The 23,061-nt window shown below is 37.8% G+C and overlaps 1 protein-coding gene and 1 long non-coding RNA gene across 12 annotated transcripts; one reads left to right on the forward strand and one right to left on the reverse strand.

Moving 5' to 3' along the window:
- Nucleotides 1-3,811: 3,811 nt before the first annotated feature.
- Nucleotides 3,812-12,008, reverse strand: SPAM1 (sperm adhesion molecule 1). 2 transcript variants are annotated; one of them, XM_064422234.1, is made up of 4 exons: nucleotides 11,040-12,008; nucleotides 9,475-9,564; nucleotides 7,206-7,644; nucleotides 3,812-5,549 (listed from the first exon to the last, which is right to left on the reverse strand). In XM_064422234.1, exons 1-4 carry the CDS (start codon nucleotides 12,006-12,008, stop codon nucleotides 5,536-5,538), a joined length of 1,512 nt encoding a protein of 503 aa, XP_064278304.1. In that variant the 3' UTR covers nucleotides 3,812-5,535. The 2 variants fall into 2 exon arrangements, with proteins under 2 accessions (XP_064278304.1, XP_064278303.1); XM_064422233.1 differs by having other exon boundaries at nucleotides 3,812-7,644.
- LOC135301798 (uncharacterized) lies at nucleotides 6,975-13,297 on the forward strand. Of its 10 annotated transcripts, XR_010363538.1 has the most exons (5): nucleotides 6,975-9,396; nucleotides 9,506-9,596; nucleotides 11,549-11,964; nucleotides 12,200-12,259; nucleotides 13,261-13,297. It is a non-coding gene; the product is annotated as an uncharacterized LOC135301798 (long non-coding RNA). The 10 variants fall into 10 exon arrangements; XR_010363532.1 differs by having other exon boundaries at nucleotides 11,549-12,259; nucleotides 12,635-13,297; XR_010363535.1 differs by having other exon boundaries at nucleotides 11,549-12,259.
- The last annotated feature ends 9,764 nt before the right edge of the window (nucleotides 13,298-23,061 follow it).

Consider the following 23,061-nt stretch of genomic DNA (forward strand, 5'->3'; position numbering starts at 1 on the left):
TGTGATAATTTTTGGAAAATCACCCGTAGTATGACTCCTTGCCTCAAGAGATGCTTGTGATGGTGGTTTTGTGTTGTGGTCAATGATGAGACATGCCACTTCACCAAGAATGTTCTGCCTGCACCAAATAAACGACATTCAGCATAGTCTTGCCATAGAGCATTAGAAAAAGGCTTGTTTTACCCGTACACACAGAGCTAACACGTCTGGATCCATCTGCCAGTCTTGGAATTTGCAACTGAAATGTGATGCTCTGGAAAGGTTGCAATGCTGGTGGTATTGGTTGAAAAGGACATTCATACAGGTGTAAAGCACATGCACCTTTACTGTGGATACCTTTTCTATTGAAACATGACACAATCACTAAAGCATTTTCAAATTTGGTTTTCGTGGTATTTTTAGAGACATAACTCAGCAATCTAGAGGATGCAGTTTGTGACAAAACTTCACTGGTTGTGTCAATTGGACCATAAAATCTTGAAGCTCCCAAGAGCAGTTGGTTGTTGGCTAGCTGTCAAGGTGCAAAACTTCATAGTTTTTCATGCCCTGGTTTTAGATATAGTCAAAATTAGTAGTGTAATTCTTAAAGTACTGAGCTATTACTCTTTAAAATTTAATTGCACATTTCCAAAATTAAATTGGGCACTGGAGCTGGCCCTGCCACCCAGTGGTAGTGTTGGGGAATAATTTTTCTTTGCTTCTCTTAAATCTGAATGCTTTAGTACAGATTTTCTATTCAGCGGCAAGTCTCAATCAAAAGAGGTGCTTCTTTTTTATTATTATTTGTTTATTTTTTTCTTCCCCAGTAGCTTGAGGTTTTGTTCTGGCTACAGGTAGTCCATTTCTCCTAATGCTGTTCCCTAGCATTGGTGTTTTGGGTGGAGTCAGAATTTTGAATGCCACTCTTAAAACTGTGACACTGATCGTGTCTTTGTCGGTTTCAAAGCATGATATAGCTCTTGAAGTTGCTTGAGAATTGGTGGCAGAGTGAAAGGAACCAGGTTAGATCCTGCACAGAAGGAGAGCACAGCAGAACTCTGCAGGTTTACTTGTCTCTGAGCAGCAGCCAGATGGCTGCTCCATACATAGGTTCATCCTCACCAGCAGTCACAAATGTTTCAGCCAGTTTTCCATTTACACTACAACTGAATGGGGAAATGAGTGGAAAAGTTGGTGAAGTGATTTGTTCTGGCTGGATGTGTAAAAGGACTGGGAAATAACTCACAGGTAAATCACTAAACTTTCATTTTTCTTCTGTGTTCTTGCAATTTTTAAAAACTTGTTTTGGCCAAAGCAGTTACTGAATTTTGGGTGAATAGGTGAAATGTTTCTGGCTGCCTTAAAACTGAAAAATATAAGAATTCCCCCCATATCCCCTCATCTGGTGATGTGTAAAATAGTCAGTCCAGACTCAGATTTGTAGTTCAAAGCATTACCAAAGAGATTCAAGCACATTATCTATATTTTAAGCATGCGTTTTAGTGACAGCTGAAGATCTTAGCATGATTATGATTGGAAAAGACATCCAAGATCATCGAGTCCAGCCATTGAGTGACCACCACCTTGTAAAATAGACCATAGCACTAAGTGCCACATTTAGTTGTTTGTTGAAAGCTTCCAGGGATGCTGATTCAGCCACCTCCTGGGCAGATCTTAATGAGAAGAAGCTTTCAGCTGAATGAAGTCTCCGGAGAAGAGAGCATGAGAAGAAGTAATGTTTCACTGGTATATTCAGGTTTATCCTGACATACCAGATGTTTGGGGGAAAAACCTGTAGAATCAGTTATTTCTGCTGGTGAGGCACTACATTAGGGAATGACTAGTCATCTGTTCTGTTTGTAAGCCAGAGTCAAGCAGCTTCATTGCTGAAGGGAACAGAAAACCGTGTTGAACTTCTTAGTGAGATACCCACCAGTGTCTGCATGTGTCATCTGTGCCCTCTGCTGGCTGCAGTCCCAGAGCTCTAGTATGTGCCCTAAGTTCTTGTCATGCTCTGGTGAGGGAAAAGGTGAAGAAGGATTTCTGTAAGGACTGTTAAAGTGGCAGATTAAGGTTTTTAACTCAGAAATGCTGTGATTTGGATGCCTAAACTTGGTATACGCAGTTCATGCTGAAATAGTTCATAGGATTTACAGGCAGCCTAAATCTGTCATTAGTCCAGTGCCCTTAATTACTGGCTGGTCCAGAAATAAGGTACTTTGTGATCTATTGTGACATTAACCATATTATTGTTGTGGGACTGCAGGGTGCCCTTAGCCTCTCTTTAAACAGGTGGTTGTTTTGCCCCTGCCTCAGGAAATCATCACTTGACACAGGCAAGCTGTCTCTTGTCTCAACCTGCTAGCAGCCTGAGGGAGCAGTGTGGTCCATGAGACTGCTAACATATGGTGTATTTCTTCTGCAGGATCCTGAAGAGTTCTGTTGAATAAATATATTTCCTGATATGAAAACAAAGACAGGTGATTGCATATTGTCTAGAGCCCACATATATATGGTGCTTAACACCACCCTCTGGAATTGTGTGCACAGAGCCAAATTGAATATATTAAGTAACAATCCACATTAAATTTCATGCTGTCTGTTTGTGTCTGATTTCTAATCAGTAAAATATCTTATCAGTTATAAACTAAGCCTTATACAAGTATATACTGAAAACTGTTGTTTAATTACTACTGACCAAGGAGAACTACAATCAATATATCAAGATGGTGGTAACACATTAGTGAACATAATTAAATCCAAATTTATTCCCTTAAGGATGTTAATATTGATAGGTGCCCTTTACATTCTTGCCCTTTACTTTCTTATATATAACAAGGGGACAGCAAATGTGGGAAGCTTTTGCAGTCCTGAGTGTCAGTGACTGTGAAGAGAGTAGCTGCAAGAGTATTGGAACAGCTTCATGAAATAACTATTCTGTAAAGACCCTGGTACTTGACTGGTATACACAAAAGCTTAGAATTTATCTTGAATACAGCATGTTTACCTCATCATCATCATCATAATGAAAAATATTCTGAAGGAGGATTAATATTCAATTAAGTACTTCCAGAAAAACAGACAGGAAGGTCTGGGATAGCCACATTTTGGGAATCATTTAGAAGTGGTAAGGGATAAAGTTAGACCAGTAGGCTTTTTGAATCTGTTTCCAGCCATCTATACAATGGCTTTCAGTAGCACAGAAGAAAAAATTACAAGAACAACAAAAAAAGTCTTTTTTTCATCTAGGAAAGATGAAATCATTAAACAAAGCAGTATTTTTTAAGACACACAGTAAACGGGGGGGTTTTTGTATCAATGGTTTTTTTTAAATGAAACTCATTACTTCAACTTGAAATCTCAGGCCCTAATTTTGCTGGCTATCTGCCAGTGCAAAAGAGCTGGCACAGTGTGAAAAAATCTTTCAAGTAAGTTTTAGGTGCATATGTTTAAATGATGGAATTTAGTTGTCATCTTAAAAAGGTCATCACTGCTAAAAACTGAATGTGTTTTAAAATTATGTAACTGTCTCTGCTGTCTTGTTGTTTGTACTGAAAAGTGATGGATAGGTACATGTAGAAATCTAATCTGTCTGGAAATTGTCTAGAACATTAAATTGCACAGGTCTGAAATCTTCTGTACAATTCTTTGCTAGTATATATATTTACAACAGGATATTCCAGTGTGATGCAGGGAATAAAGCAAATTTTGCTGAACTCTTCAAAATTCCAGTCTCATCCTAGGCAGTCTACAAAGTGATCTTGCTGGCCTCTCAAAAGATCTCTCCATGTTGTCATTTTTACCAAAAAAACCCACAAAAATACCTGTAGGGTGATGATTAGACTATCTTTTTATTCTGTTCAGATTCTTTAAGTGCCAATTGCCATCTCCCTTTGAAGTACAAATATCTTTGTATGTCCCAGAATAAGCAACACAAGAAACTAGATCTAGATTATTCAGATGGAGAAGCAGAATTTCAATTAAAAATCTAGCATAATGTCAAAACATCGAAAGAGGGTATTTAACAGCTTTCACTTAAACAAACCCTTTCATCAAACCCGCTTTGCATTTCCCTGTCCCTAAGTATTGCCAGCCTGAGATTTCTCTAGAAAGGAGAAATACAAAATAATGAATGGCAATCAAAGTGAACTGTTTCTCTAGTGTTTAATCTTTTCAAAATTACAAGAATGCAAGAAATTAAAACTATAAGGCTAACTTATGATTACAGGCAATACAGTGAATAGAAGAAAATCTCTTTGGAAAAGGGTCTACTTTAGGAGAAAATAAATTTGGCTTTGAACACATGACAGCCACCAGCAATGCAAGGCATAGCACTCCTTTCCTTCTTTTTTCCTTTTACTCTGTGGAGACTAACTCAGGGTGACTCTTTATCATAGAATATAGGTAAGACAAGTATAAGAGAAAAAGAGAAAAATAATATATTTGGAAAATACTGTAATTTAACGCATACCAGACCTAAATCCTGAAGTCTGTAGGATTTAAAGCATGAATTGCAGATACACATAGGTGACATAAATAATCCTGAATGAACATTTGAAAGGTGGTTGGCAAAGCATTGTGGATCAGAGCACAAGGTAGGTAGCTACTTACACATGTGGCTTAGGAAGGCACAGTTCATTGCAGTAGACTGCTTTCCTCTCATCTTCCTTTTACTTTCCTGGTCCTGGCTGTTCTCAAGGAAAAAAAGGTATGGGTTTGGATGAAAAGGTCTAACATGTCAGTTAGTGTGTTCTTTTATCTTTACAGTGAGCCTTGGGGGAAAGTTGTCAATATTAAGTAACAGGTGGATAAAAATGCTGAATGAGAAGAGATCTGTCCACATTCCCTGCTGCTTCACTCTTTCATTTCTGCTGTTCACTTCCTCTGCATCCATTGGGAGGTCCTGGCTACACTGTTTCAACTCTTCTGTGATTTTATCCTCTCATTCCTCCTTTTTTTGGTGGTTTCCTGCTTGAATTATCACAAATGTTCTGCTTGCTATTAGGTGGCTGCTAGTCAAAAGTATTCATGGCAAGACTTGCAGACTTTTTGAACCTGCAAGCTGTCTTACCACAAAGTGCTACAGATCCAGTATCTTTCAGTTTAGCCATGTCAAAGTGTTGTGAAAAAAACAGAATTTCATATAAGTCATACAAGTTTTGCTATGTGATGTTTCCAGTTTTTAGAAACCATTTGATAGTTACCACAAATACAGCGTGAAGGGAGTTCAAGTACTGGAGTTATGATACCATGCCTTTTCTTTGCCCAAGATGAAATAACCAATATCAAAGCTGCACTGGAAAAAAGCATGTTTTTGCACAGGTGATCAAAACCAGATTGATTCTTTTGTGCTGAACAGTCTGCTGCATATATCTTTTTTTAATCATGATTCCACTTGGAACATTAATGGCAGAAACAGCTTTGACTCGTGGACTTATCACTGTAACTGGGATGAGAAAATTGTTAGTTCCTCTTGATAACTTGCTGTTCAAAAGCCATAAAATATTATTTCTCCGTGTTAAGTCTAAAGGCTTCATCTATTTTTCTGTATCTCTGTTATGACCAACAACCTGAAAATTCAAAAAGAAAATGGATATGATAATACGTGTTTTCTGCTAGATTAAGGAATGAACTTTTTATAAGTAAATGGCCACTATATTGAAGTCCTGGTTATTTTCATTAGTGAGACAGACTACATCTGTGAGAGGTGGTGAATTATTTATGCAGATCATGCCTGGCTCTAGGGAGATTTTTAATGTATCCATGCCAGCAGCTACTCTTCACCCATCAGAAGGCCAACTGTCTGTTAAGCATCTGACATAGTAATTTGAAAAGGTAATTTTATCAAATAAACTGCAGCTAATTGCTTCTAAATGCTTAAACTGACTATATGTTAATCATAGCTGGACTCCTGATATACTGGGAGTAGTTTGCTTCTGAGGTATCTCTGCTACTTGCACACTGCTTTTGGCAATGGAATAGTATTAAGCAAATACTTTCAGTTCTGTCAGCAAACTGAATCAGAAAGGTGGTCCTGAGATTGTCTCAGGTTCCCAGTGGCACTTATCTTTCTGCCTCCACTGCTGGGTTTTCCTAAGGAGCAAAATGGTTTTCACCAAAGAGCCTCTTCACGAATAACAAGGCATACAGTCCCATGTGCAGACTTTTGTCCAAATGGCACATACAGCCCTATCCAGTTCCTAGGGATGACTGGATGGAGAAACCAGCACTGGTGACCTGTGCTGACAGGGAATGCACAGGCAGAGCAGATGAGTTGTGAGTATTGGCAAGACAAAACGGGAAACCAAGAAAGGAATATCTGAAATAAGGGGAGGGTTTATGAGAAGAAAGGATAAACTGCTACAGCTCAAATTTTAAATAATGAAGCTGTAATATTCAAAGTCAACATTGACGCTGAAATTAGAACCTTTTGAAGAATTACAAATATATTTAATTAAAAGAAAACTACAGCATCCCTAAAGGTTTTGTGAAAAGTGGAGTAACATTACATTAATCAGATAAATTTTATGCTGCAAAGCTCCACAGATCTGAAGTTAAGCCAAATATTTTAAGAGATAATTCCATTCATATGGACTGAAATTAATTATTGCATAGAGCATCAAACCTGATGACTTATTCTATATATTATAAATTTAATGGTCTTAACTTGAAGCACAAAAAAGAGCATTGTCAACCATTACTTTTTTCCAAATATAATGGTTAAAAATATAAACCGTAAAAATATTTCTTATTCTGGATTATCCTCTCATGTAGCACAGTGTGTATAGATCAATATCTCTTTGGCACAGATAGTAGTTTATAGAACTAAACTGAGGAAATACATTCAAGCTGAAGTGGTACCTATGGGTTAGAAAAGGTTACCTGATCCAGATAAGACCATAAGCCTTTCAGGAATTATTTTGTTTGTTTGTTTTGTAAAAAAAAACCTTTAGAATTTCCAACATAGTCAAGGACAAGGATATTCTCACTTTCATGGATTATTTATATTAATGTTCTCAAAAGGAGAATTAAGTGAAACAGACTAAACATCCTTGTCTTATAGGATGAAGAATGACTGAAAGTACGAGTATCGTTCTCTTCTAAATCATAACTACTGGCAGCTGTAACAGTGTTATATTCTGCAGTTGTTATATTAAGTATATTATTATTTCCAAAGGTAGATTGGAAATCTTCTACTTCAGAATGTGTAGATAATGTCGCCTTACTCTCAGAGGTAAATGAAAATGCAGTTCTGTTAGACAGGATCTTTTCTTCAGAGGCTTCTATGTTAGAAAGTGAATTTGAGGATATCTGAATGCAAATATCTTCTGAAATGCAAGCATGGAGGTAATGGATGTCATTTATATCAGCTCTAGGTTCACAGCTGTGCCCTGCATAACAATGGCAATCAAATTTTTCTATGAATGTTTGCAGATCCTGATATGATGGCTGCCCTTGTAAAGTGTATTTTCCATCCTTTGTCATTTGAATTGCAATATTCTCAGGGTTCAAGTGAAGATAGTCACTGGAATTCCATTTTTTCCGTGCACAAGCACCAGAGTCTTGGCATAGCACTTGGCTACATATTCTGGCTGCCATTGTGACGTTGATGAGGTATGGGGTCAAAGTCCTCCTAAGGTAGTTGTCCAGAGTTCTACAGGTGTTCTGTGAAAAGAGCATTATACCTCCACAGTTTAGTATGGAAACCATTACAATGCTGTCATTCTAATAACAGTACCACAGTACATATCTATAAAAGTTTCCTCTGAGGATTTGATAACAACTATAAGTTGTTGTTAGAAGCAAGTTTATCTGAGAAGCTGTTATAAAATTTGAGGATCTTAGCAAATTTGTGTTGTGTAGTTGCTGGAGATGTTACAAAAAGCAGTTAGATCAGAAATCAATTGTCTTTAAGCTTTCATTTAATCTCGATATTTCATGTAGCTTTTTGAATCAGATGTATTTAAAGAAGTTTCATGAAGACTTGAAGTTCCTTTTTAAGTCTTAAATAGTTTGAATGCATCTGGGAAAAAAACTCATGCTTCTTCAGTCTAAACAAATGCTCTTCCTATCAAGTAGTCTCTGAGACTTTTCAGCTTTCCCCTGACCTAAACAGCTTGGCTACAGGGTAGGGACCTTTCATGGCATTTTTAAATGAAAAGAATTGTGGTTGGATGGTCAAATTGAAGGTATGCTAAGACAATTGATCATTCTAACTGATCATGAAATGTTACATGGCATATGTTCTGTGCATTCTTGGCACAGTTTAATAACCAGAAGGTATGGAACTCTCTCTTTGTTTCTGACATTATGGACATTTGGCCAATACCACGTGTAGATACACCTAATATTCGTACCTATGGAGATCACTTTGGTGAATCTAAGATGTATGTAGGTTTTTTTGGTTTTCTTTTAGGTATATATAAAAATTATATCTACTTAATATATACAATTTCTATATTATATATAGAAATTTTGGTTGATGGAGAAATGAGGCTTACAGTAATATTTAATTGCTGAAATGCTAGTGACTGTGAAAGCTGTAAAAAATCAGGTGCAATTAGTGCACAAATACATAGTCTGACTGGGCTGGTGAGTTCTTTTTTTCTCACAGGAATCTCAAAATTAAGACAATAAAATTTGCTGCTCATCTATGTTCTGATATTGAGATAATAGGCAGAAAAGTTCCAGGTGCAACTGATATCCTTTCTCAAAGGCAGGCACATACAAAAAAGTCAAGGTGGGATGCTTTGGGGAATAACAACCTTACAGAGCTGTGGAGCTGTATTTGGCCATGCTTTCTGTGACACGAGATCTGGCAGAGATGACGCATTTTGGTTCATTGCACTCAGAAGACTTCACAAGAGTCTTCCATAATAGCTTAAATCTAACTTGCCTGGTTATGAATTAACTACCTGGAAAGAATGATGAGAACATCCTTGTAACAGTTCTCAAACTATGTATTGCCCCTTCCTAAAACAAACTAGAGTTTTTTTCTTCTGACTCAGCTGTTTCATACAATGAAATTAATCATAGTATTTGCAATACACAGAACAGGCTAGGGCTGAACTTTTACAGGCTGACTTCTCCCATTGCTGCCAAGTTCACCACTCCAAAAAGCAGAAGGGTCTTCTAAAAATTGTTCCAAGCAAGCCCACGTAAGTTTTTCTTTACCTCATGACTAAAATGAAATGAAGATATAGGAATTCTTTTGTATACTAATTGAACAAGTGCTAACCTGACTGTGGTTGTCATAGTAACTTGTCCAGTTACCCAGAGTCACAGAACTGAGACATTGAAGGATTGAACTCTTGTTCTGTGTAGCCAGTGATGACCTTAATAAGCCTCAGATATGCTTGGGTTTTGACTACAAGAAGGTGCTGGCAATATGGAGTCATCGTTTTAAAAGTAGAAGATGTAAGTGATCATAATGTTTTACATCCTTTTCACTTTATTTCTCCTTTAAAATTTCATATAATAATTGATCAAGCATACCTTACTTTGTGTTAAATTCATATCACCCCAGATCACAATTCCAGAAGCACCCAGCGCAGCAGATTCTCCGATGGTATTTACCAGGTCATCCTGAAAGAAAATAGGCAAAGAATCATGCAAATGTAAGTAACCAATAAGGGAAAATGGAAAAATGCATCTAGTAAATGATGTATCCAAAATAATTACTTTGAAGACAGGAAGCAATGATACACCATGCAAATGTCCTGCTCTCAACTGCACAATTTTATCCTGGAATTGGATTGCACAGGTGATACCAAAAAATGTTGCCAACAATATCCAATTTATATATGTAATCTGGTTTTTAAAAAAAGGCTGTAAAACTGAGATAGCACTTAGACATATGACATATACTCCTCCAGCCATGTTATGGTTTATTTTGCTGCATTGCCTCCTGGCTGCTCAGAGTTGGTAGAAATTGGTTTCAGTAATGCTGTGGGATAAAGATACTGGAAAGCACATTTTTTTTTTTTTTTTAAACTTAATTTCTTTCACCAGAAAGTGCTAAAACAGAAAAGTAGCAAGAGAAAGAGCTTTCAACAGTAGGAATCTCCCTTTTCCACGGAATGTCTCTGGTCTTTTACAGAGTTTGATTCGGGAAATTTGTTTCTGTTCAGGTCTCCTTTTAGAGTCAGTTATTAGCCCAATCCTAGCAAAATGTTAAGGCCTATATAGGATGGGAGAGGACTATGACAGTGAAAAAATAATAAAAAAGCAAGTTACTGTAGGGCACAACAACACACACACGCACAAGAGTTAATGTAATGATTATAGGATTTCAGTTATTAATTAGGATCCCAGCAGGGCCCCTGACAGCACCCCTTGCTCTCTGAAAGTATCCACAGAGCTGGGAGAACACTTGCTAATGCTCTGTCCCGAATGTGGGAGGACACCAGATAGAATGCCGTCACCAGGAGTCTGACTTTCCTTCCTCATGGGCTGGAACAACACCAAGAGATTCCCCAGAGTGGTGCTATCTCTGATAGGGTGGGTGTCTATAAAAATGGTAAGGTAAAAGTATAGCCAGAACTGCAATAAGATGACTGGATTTTAATCAGAGCCTAACCTTAACTAATCCATGGCATGCTGAAATACCATTTTAAAGGCTACTTGAGTACAACTAAGGACAGATTTTTTTCACTAGCTTCAAACACTTTTTAAGGAAATAAAGACTTCATTTACTGTATTTTTTTTCTTATAACTTAAAAAGCAGACAGTAGATGAGCCCAGTATTACTAATTCTCTTTTCAAGATTTTACTCATATTTCTTTCCTCTGACCAAGTGTGCTAAATATGTTTTCTAGTTTTGTGATATTTTGTTACATGTGAGGACAACTCAGAGAATAAAACACTATTTGATAAATATAATGAGAAAGGTTTGAAAATAGACCTGTTAGTGTTTCGCTCAGTCAAATTTCTATGATGGATTAATTTAATTTTTTAGACAAAATTGCACACTTCTTTCTGATGCAAGTTAGTATATTTGCTGTCACCTGGTGATTTCTTGCCATATAAATTTGAAGTATTTAAGGTCTAACTTCACTCACCTCAGAGAGATATTCCTCATAGACATCTGTGAACACTGGACGTGTGTATACAAAAACTGGAAGGGGATGACTAGAGTTAGAGACATAGGAAGTTCTAATGGCTTCTTGAACTCTGTTGCGAACAAAGAGTTGAGCATTTCTGGAAGACTTTAAGGCTGTCTCTAGATAGATAGATGGATAAAGTGCTGTGCTTTTCTCCCACAACCAGTTAAGCTCATTATTTCTTTCTATTTCAATATCTAAACAGGCTCCTGTATAATTGTGTGGATTTTGTTTGTAATCATAGTTATAACAGTCTGGGTAAAGGTAATATCCCCACAGACGATTTGGTTTCATTTCTATGCCCAGCTTCAAAGTTTCCAACATAAATGATTTTGCTGCAAATTCAAATTCCATTTTAGCTATAGTTCTGGCTTCGGCTTCGGATAGACTGAGGTCTCTTTGCTGAACTAGCTCAATGGATTCCTGTCTATAAATATCTTTTGATCCCCAGTTCCTTATCCACACAGGTCTCCAGTTTTCCCAGTCAATGACAGCCAATCCAAGCTGTTCATCTGAAGGAATGTAGAACTGGATGTCCTCTTTGGCTTTTTTTAAATGATTCTCCAGCAGTGAGAGTTGAGGGAGTCCTCCATTGAATGCCTCTCCTGTGACTTCATTTTTGTAAGGGTAGTAGCCAAGCCTGTCTGGATAGAAGAGAGTGATGTTTTGCCCAATGGATGTCTTTAGTGTGCTTCCAATTAGAGGAAAAAAATTCATGTCCAGCTGCACTCCAGTCCTTTCAGTACAAAGTTCTGTAGGAGCATTCCAGATAGAAAGGAAAGGTGAATTAGAAACAAGTGGACGAGCTCTTATGTTCAGAGATGAGCAGCAAGAAACTAGAAGAGTGGCAAACACCACACCAGATGCTACAGGATATGTACAGGTAACACAGATGCCAAAACTTTGCATTTGTCTTAGAGTTTCCATTGTAGCATGTGCAGTTACATTAGGTGCTTCTGATCAGACAAAAATTAAATGCTCTCTGGGTGTTCAGAAGGTTGGTAGTCTGTCAAAAACTTTATTGTAAAATATATTTCTTCAGATTAATACCTATTAAAGCAATATTTCTTGGGTGTGAAATAGGGGTGTCTTTTTTACAAGGCTCTGTGTCATTTCAGGCTGCAGGAAACTTTTCAACAACTTCTCAGACCTAATGCAGAAAAAGAAGCAAATGTGAAGTAAGAAATTATAAATATTTAATTTATAACCTTGAAACAAGTACCATTTCTGATTTTGAATATATTGTAATGCTTGAATACATTTGCCCTTTGAAGGAAAAGACGTTTTACAACCATAGAGAAATAAACTGTACTATTCCACTGTCAGTTTTATGCCTAAAACTTAGATTTAAAAAACCTAGATTTAAAACAGGCAGTGGAACAGTATTCAGTGGCTCATAGATCAGAGTGTGCTCAGTAGTACAGACTGTGTCAGTTACTGATATCTGTAAAAATGAGCAATTTCACAGTGACTTATCTTAATCAACAGCAATGTATATATAATATTTCTCACCTACATAAAAATAAAATTCTGATTCTTTGTTAATTTTACAGAGCGCTTACAGGAAGATACAGGATAGTATAAAACAAACATGGGCTGTTTTACACTTGTAAAAAAGCAATCGATGGATGCTCATTTAACTCAATGCAGTATCTGAAATATTGTAGGCCCTCTATCTTCTGTCCAAGCCTCTTTTAAACAGGTTCAAACACCTTTGTATCACTTTGGTATATGGCTGGCTATATGTTATTTCAGGCCATTTGAGATGTACAGATCAGGTGGCTCCAAATCAAAGTCTGACCAGGGGTGCAGTTCATTAGGAAAGCTGAGGCTGTCCATACGCCCACGGTGAGCAGTCACATTTCGTGGTGATGCCTCAGTACAGGCGTCAGCACTTACAGAGAATCCCACTAGCTAAAGCATTCTCTGTGAAGTAACTCCTAAATATACATTCCTTCTGATTTTGAAATGGTTCAAATCTGAATCAGTCACTTTCTGTAGAAGCCTCGTGATGAGGCAATAGAGTATGTAAGGATTATATAGGAGTGTACACAAAAGTACAGGGGGTCACCATGAAGTGGGCCATGGAGTGGCTGGCAATGTAAAATCTCTTTAGGACAGATTCAAGAAAATAAAAAGGGAAATAATATTTACATTTGTATTTATTTAATTCATCCAGGAGTGAAATCTACAAATTTTTGTATAGAATCAGCAGATGGACTGAAATTGAAACATTCGTGCAGATATTTCATAATTCCACAGCTGCTGATGTGACAACTAGAGAAACCCTGCCAAGAATCAGTTTTATAAACTAGACTTAGATCATAGATCCAATTACCAGGAAAGAAGGTGTGGCTCTGTTCATTTAAATTGCTTCAAGAGCAGTACCTCATTTGCATGACATCTGCTTGATGAAACTTGTAGAAAAGCTGTCTGCATGCATTTCCCACTGCTGCCCAGAGGTGACAGCAGGAAACAGCCATCTCACCTCTGAGCTAAACAATTTTGGCTCTCTCATGTCTCCTCGTATGACAAATGCTATAATCCCTTATTCATCTTAATAGCAATTTCCTAGATTTGCTCCAGTATGCCCATTGCTTTATTGTACTGGGAAGCTCAGAGGTGGACACAACACTCCAGATGTGGCATCATCAGTGCTAAATAGAAGGAATAAACACATTGCTTGACCTGTTGGTGGTGTATACTTTTGTTAATGCCACCCAAAAGGCTGCTGGTCTCCATTGCTGCAAAGATTCATTACTCAATCCAGTCAACTGTGTAGAGCCTACCCTACAACAGCATTCTAGCCATTCAGCTCACAAGCCTGTTCTGGTGCATGGGGTTATTCCTTTCCAGGTGTAGGGCTCGCTGTTTTCATGTTGAACTTCATGAGGTTCCTGTCAGCCTCTTCCTCCAGTCTGTGGAGGTACCTGTAAATGGCATCATGATCCTGTGGCATATCAACCACTCCCAAATTGGGATTATCTGTAAACTTGCCACAGGAACGCTCTTCCCCATTGCTCAGATAGTTAATCAGGATGTTATATAATATTGGATCTAGTATGAAGCCTTAGAGTACATTACTAGAAACAGCCTTCCAGCTGGACTTTGATGGGCCTCCATCTGCACATCCCAGACTGATCTCAACCCTTTGAGCTTGACAGTTTGCCATTTTCAGTTTCACTGTCCAGTTATCTATCTTGTACTTAATCAGTGAGAACATTATAGGAGACTCTGTTGAAAGCCTTGCTAAAATCAAGACCAACAGTATCCAATGTCTCCCCTTCTCCACCAAGCCAGTCATCTCTTTAGAGAAGGCTGCCAGGTTGGGCAGGCATAATTTTCTCTTTATTAATCCATCACATTCTTGTTCCTAATGTAAATGTTTTCCAGGATTATTTGTTCTCTCAGCCTCCCAGGGTTTGGGATGAAGCTGGTCAGAGCAGCTTATAGTTCTTTGGATCTTCTTTTTTTAACCTTTTTAAGAAAGGAGTTATTTTTGCTTTCTTCTAGTCCTTGGAACCTCCCCTGATCACTGTGACTATTCAAAGATTATCAAGAGTGACATCAGCAGCTTCTTCAGCACATACCACTCCTTGCAGGCACATGCCATTATGTCCCATAAACTTGTGTGTGTCCAGTCTGCATAAATGTTCCTGACCCTGCTTGTCCTTTGCTACTGGATCTCTTGCCAGCCCTACTCAGCACTAGGCCCACAGTTTTTCTTGTCTTCTGCTGCTGCTATACCTCTGGAAGCCCTTCCACATCTTGCCAGATTCAACTCCAGGTAGGCTCTGGCTTTCTTAACCACAGCCCAAATAGTGCTTCTTGTTCTTGTGTGCTTCCTTTTTATGTCTGAGCTTTGCCAAGAGCTCATCATGCCTTTTCTTAAGTTCCTGTATGTGGAGATTGTTGAGCTTGGAAAAGGTGATTCTAAAAAATCAGTCAGCTCCTGGACCCTTCTCTCCAGGGCTATCTCCCAAGGAATTATTTCAAGCTGATGCCTCTATTTGCCAAAATGTGCTTTCCTGAAGGCGGTGGTTATGATCTTGCCATTTCCTTTGTTGCCTCTTTTCAAGATCCTGAACTCCACCATCTCATAATCACTACAGCCATGGCCCAGCCTTCACGTTTCCTGTTTGTAACTATGAGGTACACCAGAGCATCTTTCTTCCTGGCTCCTGCATTAGGCTAAGTGACACTTCCTGAGAGAATACAGATGGAGACTTGCAGGACAAACTTAAAGAATTTCTGTACTGAAAGTCTGCAGAAATACTTTTTCCATTTATGCAAATACAGCCTATTCAAATGAAATAAATTTTCACACATAACCAGCTGATACACACCAGCATTTGCCAGAATGGTGATCTTTTATGTGATTGGTTTGGTCATAGGAAAGTAGGAAGGCCTCAGAAAGAAGCTGTAGGAGAAGTTTGGCTTTTACTGTTTTTGGTTTTGGTTATAAGAGATTTATTTCCCCCACTGAAGTCAGTAAACTACGGAACACAAATTTTATTACTTGCTTCTGTAAGGTTTTTTGGGGTTTTTTTATGAATGGATTTGATATAAAGGGCTTGATATAAAGGGAAAGAGGAAAACATTGTTCGGAATATTACATTTACTGGTTTAGCTAGAATTCATTTATTACTGGCTAATCTTGCAAAGTTAAATTCAACTCTTTGTTGGGAAATGGTTTTCCTCCAAATCTTGCTGTGATGTACTCTACTGGGTATGAATTAACAGATTATTTTATGTGATAGTTTCCAGTTAAAAGGATTGCCTTCATCCCAGTCTAAAAATGACAGCTGTGATAAATGTTACTGTCTTCAGTCTCCTTGATGGTAGTCTAAGTGAGCTGAGTCAGAAAGCTGCCCTTCACCTTGTCAAAAATTCAAGTTAATGTATTTATTAACACTAATTGTTCATGGGATACCTGCCTGGAAGTACATATTGATGGAGCTAAGTGCCTTTTGTCTAGGGAAAAAGCTTGGACTTTAGATTTTCCCAAATCTGGCATTTGTAAAGGTTAAGCATTACAGGAAATCATAGTAATTTTATTGGCTTAATTATTGCATCATTTTTCACAGCATATACTGGACTGCAGAAACACACGTGGTTGAAAGTGCAAGTGTACTCTTGTGTTTTGGTAACTACGCAGTCATAGATTTGGGCCATGCCATATGTCCCTGAAAAGGTGTACTCTGAAAAGGTTCCACTAGACCAAAGAGAGTCTGAAAACAAAAAGGGAAAGAAGTATTATATATACTCTTGAACTTCACACAAATCAATGTTTGTTGCCCCACAAGTGGATGGTGAATTGCATCAAAAAGCATTGGTCATACTGTTTGGCTTATGTTCAAAGCTTGCCACTAAACATTAGAGGAATTCAGCTTTGAGGCTTTTTATGGAAATTAGACAGGAGAGTGCACATTCAGCCTTGATATAATTAGACATTGCTTAGTCAAGTCACATCTGCTAACGTTAAACTTAAGCCAGTAAACAAAAAGAGTATCTGATATTCTTATGTTCATAGTGTTAATTACACTTAATGAATTTCAAGTAGGAGTCTGTAAAATCTTGAACTAGTTTGAACACACAAAAGCAGGCTTGCTCTTCATGACTTCTAAGGCAGAGGGTGAGTGTCACTGAACTGTGCTCTTGTCGAACAACAGCATGTAAGAGCACTTGCAGTGCCAAGATCATCAGTGTAGTTATTTTAGATTACAGATTACATACTTCTCGTGTGTTTATTAACTGTTTCTTTCATCATCAACTGTATGATATTGCCTATTAACAAATGGCATAATAACAAAAAAAATACAGATGTGAAAATTGACTGGTCTTTTCCCTGTGCCAAATATAATACATATATAGAAGTTGGCATGTAGAACTGCAGTTTTTTATGGGACAGAAGAATCTAGCTCTTTAAATCTTTGCATATAAGGCTTTAAATACCTGAGGTATATGGTCAAGTATGCAGATAGGACCAGAATATTTAAGGATTTATTCCTCATTCTTTTGTTTTCACATAAACACTAGCTACTGCAGTATAGAAATAACTCTTGATGTTACAGACAAAATAAGGTATTAGTCAGCGTGACTTAAGCTCTCAGGAGAAGTTTCTTTGTATTTTCCTTTATCTGAAAGTTTTAAAAATGTAAAGTTGTACAGATGTCTGAGGACCCAATTCTAGCTTCTGTGAAGATGTCAGCACTGATTAAGTCCTAAGGAGAGATAGAATAGACTTCCAAGGAGCAGACTAAGTATATATTAAATGTTAAGGTATTTAAACTTGGAAGAAACCTGAAGGAGAATCCAAAGCATTTTTTAAAGTTACCAACAATACTGATACAGCCATACACAGTCTCTCACTGTGTATTCATACAGTCCACACTTCTGGGAAAGGGCTTTCTGAGGTCAACACATGTGGTGTTTATAGATCAGTGGAAAACAGTCAATGTGTCTGGTATCTGTCCTGCTGTCCTTGGGTGTCCCAGTGGTGCTACTGTGGGAAATGGCCCTGCTCCCTTCCATTCTGTTCTGGAGGGGTCTTTTTTCTGGATAAGGGGACAGTATCACTGTTACAACTTCAAATTAAAACCTCATGCTCTTTTTAGAGATGCATGTTCTGGCTAGAGGCTGTTTCTTCATTACAAACAGGTGTCAGACTCATGCAACAGCCACAGAAGAAAGGAAAGAATAATGCTGTAGTTGTATTGCATTCCCCATTTGTATCATTTTGGCATTTCTTAAAGAAGAGACAGTGACATCAGTTAACACAAACACACATGGGTGTTGTAATGATAACATGAACATTTGTGAGGAATAGAAAGCTCCACAGAAAGAAGGTCCACCTCTGGAAGTATGAGCCACCTGTGCTGCACAGCTGAGGGCAGGTTAAACCTGTGAAGGGTGATATTTGCATAGAGGATGTGGCCTCATTGTAGCAAACACATTAAGCTTGACATCTCCATAAAGTCAGAATTTGGTAAGCACTGATCTCGACACAGGGGTTTTAAAACTCCACCCTCATTTCAGTAGATTCTTCTCAGCTGAGCTAAGGCAACTGTTAATGAGGCCATGTAATTGTTGAGGTTGAAAATGCCTCAGTTGATATAGAGGAGAGGAAGGGCTTTTTAAAATTAGGTACATGAACCAGCAAAACTGTCTAGTCTAGTCAGCATGTCTGATTTAATAGATGCTTGTCAAACTACACCCCAGTGCTGTGGCTGTCCTTATCATCAAGAGCTGCCAAATCATCTCTTTCATCATTGGTTACTCCCATTCCTGAGTACAGAGCAATGAGTACATGAGGACCTGAAAAAAACCTCCTGAAAATTTCTGCCAGCATTCCTGACTGTTGCCTGTGGGGAAAAAAAAATCAAAATATTCCCGTGATGTAAAGGTCAGGAACTGAGCATCCATATTGTAGACAACCCTACAAATAAACCCTACCATAAAAATACCTATGCAAAAGCAGTCAAACAACTTTTTAATTATTTAAATGAGCTAAGTATATGGTTTTAACTCATTTTATTTAAATTGTTTAAAATATAAATTTTTACTAAACTTATCCAATTATTTTCATACTCTTATGATGACTGCTGCAGTGTTCCAGTATTACTTTCCTGTATTTAGTAAAATCTCTATACTTTTCATTCTCTTTTTTTTCTCTTGCAAGTTCTAATTCTTAATTTTATAAAAATTCTTAATACCATGCCTGTTAATTGATGTTCTGATTTGTTTTTTAGCAAGTTAGCCAAATAAACTATCTGAACACATTTCTAAAAGTACTTGGAAAAGTTTCCTTTGCTGTATTCTGTATAAATACATTTGGCAGAATTCAGATTTTGTAATGACGGTTTCCATTGCAGAGGAATCAGGGACGAAATAAAGAGTCAGTCATGTTTGACTGTAAAGTATTCTATCTCACTAAGACTACCCTGCAAAATGTTCACTGTCTGCTGATTCTCTAGTATTTTGTGGCAAAACAAGCCCAAACATATTCTCTATAGCAAGAAAAATACATTAGCAGTCAATACAGAATTTAAAAATATAATTGTATGTTTACCATGAATATAGGTTATTAATATATAGCTAATTAAAGGCAAGAACAACTTGGAAGCATATTTGGATCACTGTACTACACCACTGCTATCCTAGCTTAGAATACTGGGCAAATCACAGCCCAGTTTTTAAAAGCATCTAGTGGTTTTCTTTAGGTTTTTTTTTAGTCAAATATATTTTCAGTATATTATGCTGAAACCTCTCGAATAATTTTAATTAGAAACCTTCAAAAAATAATCACAAACAAAAGGCCCAAACGGAATTTTCTTTGGGCTTGTATATTCAGTCTATTCTTTGTTCTGACTGCTTCTCAAAGCAGGAGGTCAAATTTTCATAGTCACAGAATGGTTTGAGTTAACAGGGACCTTAAAGGTCACCTGGTCCAACACCCACTAGGTATATATATTACTTAAGAAGCCCAGTGTCATATTTTCTTCAGCATCATGTGTTCCAGCATAATTTTAAATGCTTTTGGACAGCAATATCTGCAAAGGGCTCTAGTGTAGATCAGTGTGCATGCTGCAGTACAAGAACAGGCTTCCTAAGCACTTCCCTGGATCTTCTCAGGGAGCTCTTCCAAACAAGACAATGTTATACCTACAAGTGTATAGACAGTATCAAAGATGGCCCATAATATGGAGAATTATAATCCACTATTAGTAAGCACTTAATGATCATCATCTCCCTTATGAGTACTATTTTGAAAAACAGAAGGCTGAAGCAAACATAAAAATATATATTCTTGCCTTCTAAGCCAACATGCAGCACAGAAATAACTGCAGTATATTTCTATACAAAACAGGTATCATTTCACATCTGTGTTAAAAGTATATTTCCCCTTCAAGAAACTATTGCCTTAATCTAGGATTTATGAAAGGAAAAAAAAAATCTACACTGTACAAAAGTAACTGTGCCTTTGGGAAAGGTGAGATTGCTCTGGAGAAGAGACCAGATCATACTTCTGCATACTCCTGGGAAGTATTGCAGTGTTTAAATTAACACAGAAGTCAATTCTGTATCTGAAACTGTTTGAATCACAAAATTGTGCCATCCTTTTTAGAAAAAATAGAATCTTCGATAAAGATGATAATGGTGTTCCCTTTCAAACATAAGGGAGCAGAAATGCCCCTGGGGTAAATGAAACCTGCATGGATGAAATTGTTCCTGGATATTCAGTAGCCACACTCTGTAGAGTGTGTTGCTAGAGCAACAGGAGGTGGTGGTAGCAGGGGGAGGGGTCCTCAAAGCAAATTATTTGTGGAAATAAATATGTATTATTAACCTCATACCAGTTTGTGCATTAACAAATGTCTTCACAGTATGACATTTCAAGTTCTCTTCTGCAATACCTGAATGCTCTCTCTTTTTAATCGTCCTCTCCTGGGACTGTAATTCATTCCATATTCCTTTCTCCTGCGATTGTATATAAATAAATACAATCTGACAAAAATATGAAACTACAGTAAAGAAATAAACCTTGCCTCAAGAGTAATTTCTCTTTCACCTGCTGTTCCTTCACAGCCCTCACATAGCCTTTTGTTATTTTGATAAACCTACTAATACCAAGAAGCCTGTCTAATTGCCACCCATCCCTGGAGATAAGTGGGAGAGATGGGTAAACAGATGTCAAAGTCTCAAAACAAAAGTGAGTACAAAGCTATGCAGAAAACTGGTGATTTATTAAGGAGGCATTAGCATTTATCAAGCATTGTTTTGGGAAACTGGTAGGCAGAGAATTAACAGTTCAACTGAAAAGAAGAAAGGAGCTCAGTTGGGCCTGCCTGAGCAAGAACATTAGCATAACCCTTGGAGAAAGCCTAAGGAAAAGGATTTACAGCACAGGAACTGAAAGCAAGGCCTTGTGGCTCTGAGCTGAGGAAATGAGTTCTTTTTGTTCGGGCCTGGCACTGATTAGGGTGGCAGAGTTGGTGCTGTCTCTACCAACATACAGCTGGGACACCCCACCCCACCATCTCTTCATCTTCTAACGGAGACAACCTGCAAACCCTCACAAACTCTGACTAAACAACAAAGCTGAGAAACACAATGTTGTCTGCTGGTATTAAGAGACCTTAACATGTTGAGAGAGTGAGTTTGGACCACTTGCCATGGGAACTGGGACTTGGACAGTGTGTGGCAGTCAGGCATGGCTCTCACTGCCCACATCCCCACTCCCTTTCAGGTTTTCCCTCCTGGGAGGCTTTAGTGGATACCCATGCCAGCCCTCACCTGTGTGAGATTATCCAGCACGTGCTCCATTGCTTACATGCAGCTCTGACTCAAACCTCTTGCCTCAGATATTTTGTGGATTGTCTTGCCTGCCTGTGGCTTCACGTAAAAAATAACTATTACACAGCACCATATCATTTACCTGAGCTGAAAGGCTAAAAACATGCAGGTGTCTTTTCTTTCACGCCTGATTAGAAGCATTCACTAGGTAAAAGTAACTTCATATTGAATTTTCACAGGTGTAGGTTTATACCGATAAACTTTAGATTCCTAAAGAAACAGAAATCCCTATTAGCACACTCACACCTGTAAAGGAAGCTTATTGCCACAGCCTAAGAAAAATTGCCTACACTAAGGACTTAGCCTAAAAAGCTTGAAACAAGACTTCTTTAAAGTAAGGTTGTTTTAACAAGTTTGTTTGTCTGGAGACATAGATTTTACTCAATACTTCTGACAGCTATATATGTGCAGTTAATAATTAATTTTTTGTGTAATAGTTCAATGAATCACTGGCACTGAGAATAGGAAGTTAAATTACAATGAGAAAAAAACAGCTGATAGTGATAGATACACATACACACATGTGTGTGTAACACAGGTAAGTGGTTGTTCCATCTCACAACTCCTGACAATCTTTTTAGAAAGTCCTATAAAGTTTTACCTTCCTTCTGTGAGATTTGAATTTAAAAATAGTAAAAATTTAAACAGCATAAAAATAATCAGTAAATACTCACCTCAATGAGTCCACAGGTCAGGACTTGCTGAAATGAATGAACAGGTGGGTGGACAAAATTATTACCCTTGTCTAGAAAGGCAGGGCTCTGGCCCAGCCAATTGGAATTTGTCATTGGTGAAAGCCTTAGCATAATTATAGGGTAGTCGATCAAAGGTGTCTCCTGACATGGCTGATTGCAGTTCAGTAGTACAAAAACATGTTACTTGTCAGAGGTCTTGCACCATGTTCTGTAGTTTACTGAACAAATTCTTTGAAATAGTTCCTTTTTTTCCCAAATAAAGAAATACAATTTGACTTAATTTTGTTCTCAGTGTAGCAGGGATTTTTCCAATGGAGGTTAAAAAAATAATGGGGTAGGGAGAGCAAAACCATGTTCTGCTTTGTCAGAATCTAGAGTACCCCCAGGTGATGCATTCACACAGAGTGTGAAACAAGGTCAAGAAGAGATCCTGTGCTGGAGAGCAGATACCAAGATTGCCACGCTTGGAGATCACTGAGCAGAGTGCCACATTGGACCCTCTGATTGCTCTCACAGAGATTCAGGCAGAACCCTTCCTTGGAGCTGTATAATTAAACAACAAACCTCTCTCTGTCATTAAACTCCCAGCTCTGATTATGCTCACACAGCACTTTGGGTTGGTTGAGGGCTTCCAATGGGATGGCAGTCACTGCCACACGTTAGAGTCATTTTGAGTTGTGGACTCACTGCTATACCTTCAATATTGCAGTTTACTTTCAGTATTGCAATTTAAAAACTATTTTTCATCTTCCCTGCATAAAAACAATTTTGTCTTTGGAATCAATTTCAGTTTCAGGACATTCATTTCTATATTGAAAGGTTTTTGTCATTTTAGATGTCATACATTGTTTTCTTTGTGTAATATTATTTATTATTTAAGTGTATATAATGATAAATCATCCAAATCAGAAAATAATCAAAATATTCAG

Source organism: Passer domesticus, chromosome 5, assembly GCF_036417665.1.
Source record: "Passer domesticus isolate bPasDom1 chromosome 5, bPasDom1.hap1, whole genome shotgun sequence".
In the NCBI taxonomy this organism is placed as follows: domain Eukaryota; kingdom Metazoa; phylum Chordata; class Aves; order Passeriformes; family Passeridae; genus Passer; species Passer domesticus.

Coding starts and splice junctions, on each gene's coding strand:
- SPAM1 (XM_064422233.1), bottom strand. CDS start 12,008: ATGGAAACTCTAAGACAAATGCAAAGTTTTGGCATCTGTGTTACCTGT. Junction 9,565..11,039: donor ATGAGGAATATCTCTCTGAG/GTGAGTGAAGTT, acceptor ATTTTCTTTCAG/GATGACCTGGTAAATACCAT. Junction 7,645..9,474: donor TGAATTTAACACAAAGTAAG/GTATGCTTGATC, acceptor CTCTTTTCACAG/AACACCTGTAGAACTCTGGA.